Raw genomic sequence first — 9624 nt, 5'->3', positions numbered from 1 at the left:
CAGTATTTTGAATTTGACTTCATAAAAATGTCTCAACAAACCTGAAGAAGTTTATGTCGTCTGAGATAGGAAAGACTAACGCTTGGCTTATATTTACATCGCTCATATCTGAGTTTCGAAGCTCCGGAGTTGCATGCTGGGTAATATGCTAACTAGCTGTTCCCTGCAGGCAGAGAAGTGTGAGTTTGAGATGCTTTACGTCAAATATGTGTATATATATGTGAAACTGGATTAAAAAAAAATTGTCTGGAATTTAGATACTTTGAAATTGAGGACGACATATTGTACGCAAAACTGTGGGCACGACTAATTGCACTGAATTGCATGCTATAAAAATGTGTAAAGAGATTAAGGACTTGGTACTCATCTTTGCTAATTTGCTAATCAAGAGTTTTAAACTGAATATCGCTATGCGAACAATTGATGTCCTTAACTCTTACCTAACACCCTATTCGAGACATAATGTTCCGTTTGCTTTCGTCTGTGATAACTAAGCTAGCCGGTCGGTTTAATACGTTGATGTAAGTTTGTTGGTTAAATTGTCAGACTCTTTTTAGCTGTGTTTCTAACGTGTCATACCTGTTGTATTAGCTCTCTTGCAGGAGCTGCTGTAATTTACCTGGGGAGGGTTTATTTGGATAAAAATGGCATCACCAGACGACCTGCTGTCCCAGAGAAATAAAATCCAGCGCCAGATTTTGGAGCTGGAGAACGCTCTAGGCGCGGACAGTAGTGTTATAGATTTGCTATCATCATCCAGCGACAGTGGTGAGTCAATTAAGCTGCTACGATCTCTTTATTAGGCTTAGTCTGTCCTTTGTTAGTATGTTAGTATGTTAGTATGTTCTTTGTTTTTTTCAAATTGAGTCCTATTGCATACTGATACACTTCTTCCTGCTGACAGATGAAGAGTCAGATGACAGTGGACATGCAGGGGAGGAAGCGGTATGATCATCTTTCAGCTCATATTCTACTATTTTCTTGTATTATGTCCCCGAGGTGTATTTGGTATTTGTGTATTTTTATGTACATAAAATGAGTCAAATTTTTTTTGTTTTTACATGATCATTTCAACCTTTCTCTGTCCCTCAGAATTAAGAATGCTGTTTTGTTACTGTGTCTTTAAGTCAGATATATGTAAATTACCTGTGTTCTTATTGGCTACCCTGTACTGTGCCTCAGAAAGCAGCCTAGGCTGACACACTCCTTATAACTTCACAGTAATTAGGTGGGCTAACCTGTTGTAGGTTATATGTAAATATGTTCATTTTCAAGACATCACAGACAGCAAATTCAAAGTGGGCAAGTTTTGCAACTTAGTTTTCATATATGAACTGTATGGACTTGTGTTTACATTCTACATCAAACGCTTATCTCAAAAAGTAAGGGGATATTTGGTCCTCCATGATGTGAGCCCATTAACCGCAATGTCTTCTGCAGGTACCAGAAGATCTTGAGGCAAAGCGACAGCAAATACAGAAGGAGATTGAAGCGTTAGAGCAAACACTTGGAGTAGATGCAGCACTGGTGGCTGGCTTGACAGGTAAGATCATATCAGTAAGAGAAACCGTCACTCATGATTTACTCTTATGTGAGTGAAAATAGAGAATATGGCAAATATTTTATGTTTAGATGGTTAAATGTATTTACTTGCACACTTTATTCCCAAATAGACAGTGAACATGGTACTGGCAGTCACATGGATTCTGTAAGTTTCTGTTCATCATTTTCACTGTATAGACTCATTGTGTGTAGGCCATGTTGCTGTTTAATAACCCTGTGAAAAGTTCTGATGAGGTTATTTTCTACCCAATTAGAGTGACGAGGATAGTGATGAGGAGTTGGATCTTCCTCAAGATGTGGAGACTTGTCTGCAGATGAATCTGGTCTATCAGGAGGTGCTGAAAGAAAAGCTAGCTGATTTGGAGCGCCTTCTCAGTGAAAACCGCCAGCAGCAGGTTAGTCAGATACATGTACAAAAGTGGATTTTGCTTTTAAATAACAATGAGGTTTATAATGCTGAATGATTATAACTAGATCATGTGGGAATTCTCTGTTTTTTACAGAAAGAGATTGAAGCCCAGCTTTCTGGCCCTGTATCCGCTTTTCCAGGGCTGCCTCACATGAAACTTTTCCTTGGCACCTTTATGAAACCATATTTCAAAGACAAGCTCACTGGTTTGGTAGGGTCACTTGCAAGTTACTTACAGTATTCTTGTGAAGTGCCCGTAGTGTAGCTAGTCATTTTAATAAAGCTAAAAGACTTATGATATATGCACTTATTTTATGTCCAGCCTAAGTTGGTTTATCTCTTTCCTTTAGGGCCCTCCAGCAAATGAAGAAACTAAAGAAAGGTTGAGTTATGGGACCAGGCCCTGTGATGAGATGAAGATTAGAAGATGTATGTTGCAGGGTTTGTTGAGCAATCTTTTTGTGTGCTAAATGCATTTAATGATGAAATATAATTTTGGTTGCATCTTTTAGGGGAGGGATGGCAGAAGACTTTGCTGATCAACTCAGTAGTTTCAGACACTATGAAACGCATGCTACAGCCTAAAATGTCCAAGTAAGTTGTAAATAAAGAAAAAGCTAAAATGTCTGATAAAGTCTTCCCATACATTGTTCCTGTCCTTTACACTCGCACTATAGAATAATTTACACTGGGCATGTTTTTGTTGTTTTATAGGCTGGATTACCTGACTGCAAAGATGTCCAAAGCAAAAGATGTGGAAAAAGAAACACTGAAAAAACAAATAGTTCTTTTGGAGAAGGAAATTGAAGAAATTAGGTTACTATCAGTTACTAGCTATCAGTTTTATTGTTTTGTACACCTGTAGGCCTGTAGGGGGCACCTCTGTAATGGGTGAAAGTGATTTGAATAGTTTGACTGAAAATTTCAATTATAATCTACTTTAAGAGTTACTTACTAAATTGTATTTTTTTCACCACCTTAAATGTGTACCCAGCTCAATGAGTGAAGACCAGCTGTATGGGAATCGCCATGATGATCACGATTGGGACAAAATAGCAAATACTGATGTAGGTCTTGCTAACTATCTGTAATACAACTCCATGCTAATATCTATTAACCATGCATACTTAAAATGTGCACCACTCATACCATTGTCAAAATATTGAATGTTATAGTTTGAGGGCCTACGACAACCTGAGGATTTGGAGAGATTCTGGCAAAATTACCTGCATCCCTCCATTAACAAATCAACATGGAAACAGGATGAGATTGAAAAGCTTTCTGCTGTTGCAGAACAGTTCAAATTCTGCTACTGGGACCAAATAGCAGAGGCACTTGGGGTAAGCACAGCACTCAGAAAAGACATCTTTATGTGTATCCCATGAATGGCTGTTCTGGCACAACATGATTTTTAAAGAAGAAGCATTACTGATTGTAATATATTCCTAAGATATGTATTCAATTTAAAAACACTAACATTCTTCCTGTTGATTTTTTTTTTATTTTCCTTTTTTCAGACCAACAGGACAGCTTTCATGTGCTTCCAGACGTACCAGCGCTACATTGCTAAAAGTTTCAGAAAGAGAGAGTGGACTAAAGAAGAGGACCAGGTCCTCCGTGACCTCGTAGAGAAGATGAGAATCGGCAACTTCATACCATACACTCAAAGTAATTTATTTAAAAGCAGAAACTGGTACTCGTAGAGAAACCTGTTGGTTAAAATAACATTTAAATGTTTTATATCTTTTTACACCTCCACAGTTTCGTACTTTATGGAAGGTCGTGATCATGCCCAGCTCATGTATCGTTGGACATGTGTTCTTGATCCCTCGATAAAGAAGGGCCCTTGGTCAAAAGAAGAGGACCAGGTATGGAGGGCAGTTTAGGTTTGAATGTTTGTGGTCTCAAAAGCCTTCCACATCAATAGTACAGCATGCTGCCTTGTGTACTGCATTGTTTGCTAAATGACAATGCAGTGATTTCTGAGCAATATGTAGTCTTAACAGCGTCCTGTTAACACTTCAGAAATCGCTTACTGTAGCGACGGAATGTACCTTTACAGTGATGAATGTAGATCTATTTTGTAACACCAAAATTATCCTTAAACTTTGAACTAATCCTGGGACATAGTATTAATTGTTCTGTGATTAGAGACTTAAGTATGTATTCTCAAGAAGTGAAATATAACTATTCATTATTCAAAGTCATATATTGATGGATGATTAGTTGATTAGTTTCTGTATCTTATTCAGAATGCTGCGTTTAAATGTAGTAAATTCCAGCTAATCTTATTGCAGTTATTGCTGAAAGCTGTGGAAAAGTATGGGCCCAAGGACTGGTGGAAAATCAGACTGGAGGTACCTGGCAGGACAGACAATGCGTGCCGAGACAGGTGTGCCAAAACCCGTCCTTACACTGGGACAAATATGAATATGGTGAATGAAGTAAAATGTATGAAAACATGCATGATTCTTTGCTGAGCATTCTTCAGCCTTAATTTATTTTAAAATGTTGCAGATATTTAGATTGCCTCCGAGATGACGTGAAAAGAGGTGCATGGAGTGATGACGAGGTGGAACTGCTGAAAAAACTTGTTGAGAAATATGGTGTTGGTGAGTGATAACCTAAAAAAAAGTCCTCTTGAAGCCTGCCCATCAGAAAACAGATGCAAAATTATGTCTGTAGACTGTAAAGGATACAGCTGTCTGAACCTTTGGAAACTGTTTGCTGACTTGTCATAACTGTGCAATATCATCAGGTAAATGGGCTAAGATTGCCTCGGAAATTCCAAACCGGATTGACAGTCAGTGTTTGAACAAGTGGAAATGGATGATGCGGACCACTGCTGTAAGTTTGTCATGTCTGTTATTAGTACTACTGTGTGTTTATTATGCTTAGAAAGAAACTGCATATAGTAATTACAAGATATTCTAAAATATTATGTTATATTCTCCAGAAACATGGTATAAAAAGAGAAAAAAATGGATCAATGAAACCAAAGTCAAAAAAGAGAAAAGTGACCAGGAAAATGATCAAAGAGGAAAGTGAAACGGACTCTAATTCTGAAGATGAGAAAATAAAAGTGGAGTACATAGATAGTGATGGAGAAGAGAGAGGAGGTAACATCCCCTCAGAAGATGACACAGACCCTAGAGAAGAGTACATCCAGCCTGATATGAAGGAATGGATCCCAGTAGATGGCAGGGCAAAGATGCATCCTGAAGTGACTGTGAGGACCATGCTGGTCAGGTTGCCTACCAGGGAGGAAAGGCAACCTTCTGGAATGAACAGTACAGATGACAGAGATACTTCAGGTGACTACACTCAGAGCCACAGGCCAGTACGGAGTACCATGCTGGACCCTCTGGGATACCCTGTTAAGACGTACATGGGTATAGAACCACAGCCTTTAGACAAGTGGGTACGTTAACTCTGGAATTGCATGTGCACTTTCAACCTCAATTTCAAATCCTTTTCACTGATGTCTTTTCCATGAATCTAAATACAGTCACTTCAAGTCACTGTTACTATTGAAACACTAGACAGTTGGTTAATCTTTGTGACTGAAGCTCCTGCTATTCATGCCCTATTAATGAATTCTCTTTCAAGGTCACATAGATCTTCTACTCTTTATCCAAAGTTGAGATCAGTTAAACTTGCTCAGCATTTTTATACATGTCACAGAGCACGGTAGGATGTTAAATGCTTTATTGTTTGGAAGCCTCTTCACTTGTTATGCTTCTCCTTTCCTTCATTCAGGTTTGTCCTATAATTTGTCTGTATATTGAATTCATCTCTCTTTTTCCTTTTATTGTGTATTTTTTTATTTGTAGGATCTCTGCAATGAAAGGGCCATGATCCAAGTGCCTATAAACGATGTGAAAAACCTGCTGATTTGGAAGAAAGCATCTGCAGTGAAAGGGGTAAGTTCCATCATAAGAATTTTACTGTCATACAAAAACTGAAAAGTGGAGATATCACACAGTTTAACACAAGGTTGTCAGTTTCTCTTAGCCCAGGTCCTGTTCCTAAAACGACTGCTGCGCAACAAATTATGATTAGATGTTAGAAAGGTCGTTGTTCATGTCGTGAACTGGTTAAAACATGTTACCTTTTTTCTTTTTTCAGAGAACCAAGACCAAACCATGCATATCTTCAGCTAAAAGACAGATGAATGCACAAAGTGATGGACAAGAGACAAGCAGACTTAAGAGTGGTCAGGCAGTCAAACGCAAACAAACCACTCGTATCTCTAAGGCAGTAATCAACGCTAACCTCGACTATGCTCTCCTGATGGCTGTTATTCCAGTGGGTTGGCAATGTGTTACTGCCCCTTCCTTTCAGCGAAAAGAAAGTCTGTGAAGGTACTAAGATGCCATAAAATAATGACTTGAAATGATATTGACACTGATTTCTTTCTTTAGATTTAAAGCTGCATTTGTCTTTTTTTCAGCTGACGTTGCTCGAACAAGAGCAGCAGATATTCCTCTCACAAGAACGGCAGTGTTTTTGCTTTTTCTGAAGGTCAATTATAAGTTCATTCTTTCAGCCTTTCTGTTTCTATATAAAGACGGCTAATGGTTGAAGTGCATTAAAACTCTTGTTGTCTTCAAATAGGTTATTCAAATAGATGCTGAAGGCTGCAAGAAAGTCATTGAGGCTCAAAAAAACAAGCCAAGACCCCAAACAGGTATTTGAGCAAGATGAGTAATAAAAAATTGTTAAAATGAAATATTTACCTGTATTTAGTAGTAATTTTTACATCGTCTTTCAGCCAAGCGGTATCCATCTGTTAGGACAAAGACGGTGGCAATGCTGCTTGCTGAGAAGGAGCAGAGGGAGAAGAACTGCAAGGCCACACAACTCCCAGATCCCAAGCAACCTCCACCAACCCCACAGGCTAGCAAATTACCAATTCATACAAGTCCTCAACAGAACAAGAAACCACAAACAAGAAAAAAGAAAGCAATGACAGAGCCTACTTCGATGGCTTACACAAATATACATCAGGGAGTACTCCCCCCACAGCCTGTTGGACCAGGAATTTTACCTTTTCTGCAATCAGGTACACAGGGTACAACACAAACTCTTCAGCCATTATTGCAGCTGGTAGTACCAGTAGAACCTGGTAAATCAGCACAGCTGGCAGCCCCTCCCACAACCTCAATATCTAGCCCATCCTCTGTTGTACCCCCTACAGAGAACGCAGAGAAAACAAGGACTTCAAAACGCAAATGCAAGCCCACAATGAAAGCCCAGGCCTTGAAGGAAAATGTTAAATCCAAGGCTTGCAAGAAACGGTCTGCTAAAAATAACCAAAGTGGTGGTGATGCCCCTACAGTTGCTGTATTACCACAAACTACAGCTTGGATTCTCACGTCTGCTGGCTTGATGCCTCTTCAGCTATCTTCTCCTGGTATCATTGGTAATCAGAACCAAGTAATGCCCAACAGTGTTCCTCAGTTGTTACTTCAGCCACCTGTCGTAGTTAACGAGAATCGGCTTGTCCGTGCTGTGGGGCCAAGCAATACAACAACTGTCACCCCTGCTGATGTGGCATCTCCAACAGCAGGAACAAATCTTAATCAGAGCCTTCCACCTTCCATAGTCTCAAACAGCCCCAGTGTTTCCTCTCTTCCCACAGTTAATAATGTCCCCAACGTCTCCTCAGCTGTCACAAGTACAAGTGTTCCTTTAGTCCCACCTAACACTACAAATGTGCCCACCTCTGTTACCGCATCTGCTGTTCAGGTGCCACTTCCTGAAATCCAACGTAATCAAAAACAAAACATCTTGAATGTTGTCCCTCAGGTGCCATTTCAGTCACCTGTAATTTTGAGCCTGAGTGCTTCCCATGCAGGTCCTTCCAATGCTGTGAGACCTATGAGTCCTTTCAATTCCTCTCTATCTCCAGTTGCAAATGGAGCTTGTCTTACATCTTATCCTGTGGGAACAAGTCAGAATTTCACATCAGATGCAACCAAAGTCTCTTCAACTCCATCTGTTGGTAATGTTGTCAGTGTCTCTACAGCTTCTACTGTCACAAGTGCACCTGTCATCCCTCCAGTTCAACCTTTTGCTTTGAACATTTCCAGTCCAGTAGTCCAGATGCCTTCTCCTACCATCTTAGGTAATCAGAATAAAAGAATGTCAGACTGTGTTTCTCAGGTGGTCGTTCAGCAACCTATCCTAGTAAATCAAAATGGTTCTTTGGCACTCATAAGTGCTGCTGGACCACGCCTACCTACAAATATCCGTCCAGCCCCTGTCGCAAATATTTCTAACGTTCCACCCAGCCCTGCAACATCTTCAGCTTCTTCTGTTAATAATGTACCTGCTGTACACACTGTCAGTACAACTTCTGTTGCTGGGAGTGACATTTCCACAGTTGCAACATCACATGCTATTCCGCAGGCCAATTTTGTGTATGGCCTCACAGTTCCCATCCAACACAGCTTGCCAACCCCTTCAGTCGGGATATGTGCTAGTACATCATTCAGACCTATGACTCCTAGTTGTCAGATTTTGCCTCAAACTGTAGTACAGCTGACAGGCCTGCAGGCAAAAAAGCAGCCCCTTCAGACAGGAACCACCACATCTAATCCAAGCCCCAAACCTGGTGCTTTGTCTTTTGAGTCTAACCTCATGTTCCTTGAGGATCCAGCTCAAGTGAAGAACTGGATGCAAGGAAATGGTGGAATTTCACTGGCTCAACTGGAGAAAAAAATGCCCTACCTTCCCCCATTTGTCAGCAGTATCAATACACTGGTCTCTTTGCTCAAGGCAAAAGAGTCTTTTTTGCGGGGAGCAGTGCAGCTCCTGCCTGAAGAGGAACGAGCCAAAAGTGAGGAGGAAGCTAAGGTAGCTGCTATACGGAAACTGGTATCTGAACGATTTAAAACCAACCCTGCATACTCACTTCTGAAGGCTCGGTTCTTATCATGTTTTACTTTACCTGCCCTCTTGGCCACCATACACCCATGTAAAGAGTCCAGATTGCCTGGTTCAGCCGTGCTTAGTGGTGACGAAGATGAAGAAGACGATAAGGATGAAGTCAAGCTGATACAGGGTGGAAGTGAAGATCAGCCTGCTGTGAGTTGTGCATTAACATGATCATTGTTACAGGAATTAATGTAGTTTGTTCCTCTTTGTGATGAGAATTGTTTTTGTAGAGGATTGATAGGTTTTCTGTATTTCTCTTGCAGGTGGTTTTGCTCAACACAAATGCAAGTGAAGCATCAGCAACACAGTTCTCAGGGATGAATGCAAGAAAGCAAAGCAACAGCCATACTACTGCGTAATGGGGAAGCAAGCATCATACTTTTTACTTGAGAACAGGATATTAATAAAAGTTCTTTTTTTGGGTTCTGTAAACTGTTACGTTATGCTAATTATGTTATTGAAATGCTGAGAGTTCAGTGCTAATTGTGCATTTAATTGCTTACACTAAATTACATAATTGCTAAAAAAAAAAAAGCTGTAAAATATTTATAATGTGTTGTATGTTTTTGTCCAAAGAATAGTTTAAAAAAATATCAAAAAATATTTTTGAATAAAGCTTTTTGCTTAATCGTTCATAATCGGCTTCTTCTTCACCGATTTATATGTTGACATTAATAACATCAGTAAACATGATTAAAAATCAATTTTAA

The 9624-nt window shown here is 39.8% G+C and overlaps 1 protein-coding gene across 1 annotated transcript; it reads left to right on the top strand.

The window, feature by feature from the left end:
- The first annotated feature begins 224 nt into the window (after positions 1–224).
- Positions 225–9492, top strand: snapc4 (small nuclear RNA activating complex, polypeptide 4). The gene is given in 25 exon segments (XM_036598296.1): positions 225–284; positions 592–768; positions 905–945; positions 1441–1543; positions 1674–1708; positions 1818–1958; positions 2067–2183; positions 2323–2401; positions 2485–2566; positions 2687–2788; positions 2967–3039; positions 3148–3312; positions 3490–3640; positions 3734–3840; positions 4270–4364; positions 4490–4584; positions 4731–4819; positions 4929–5393; positions 5806–5895; positions 6101–6280; positions 6282–6336; positions 6426–6496; positions 6590–6662; positions 6747–9064; positions 9178–9492. Coding segments are annotated over 24 exon segments (4947 nt in total). The 5' UTR covers positions 225–284; positions 592–644; the 3' UTR covers positions 9274–9492.
- The last annotated feature ends 132 nt before the right edge of the window (positions 9493–9624 follow it).

This window comes from Colossoma macropomum, unplaced genomic scaffold (assembly GCF_904425465.1).
Source record: "Colossoma macropomum unplaced genomic scaffold, Colossoma_macropomum, whole genome shotgun sequence".
NCBI lineage: Eukaryota > Metazoa > Chordata > Actinopteri > Characiformes > Serrasalmidae > Colossoma > Colossoma macropomum.
Note: the sequence above shows the minus strand (reverse complement) of the source record. Positions and strands in the feature narration are given on the sequence as shown.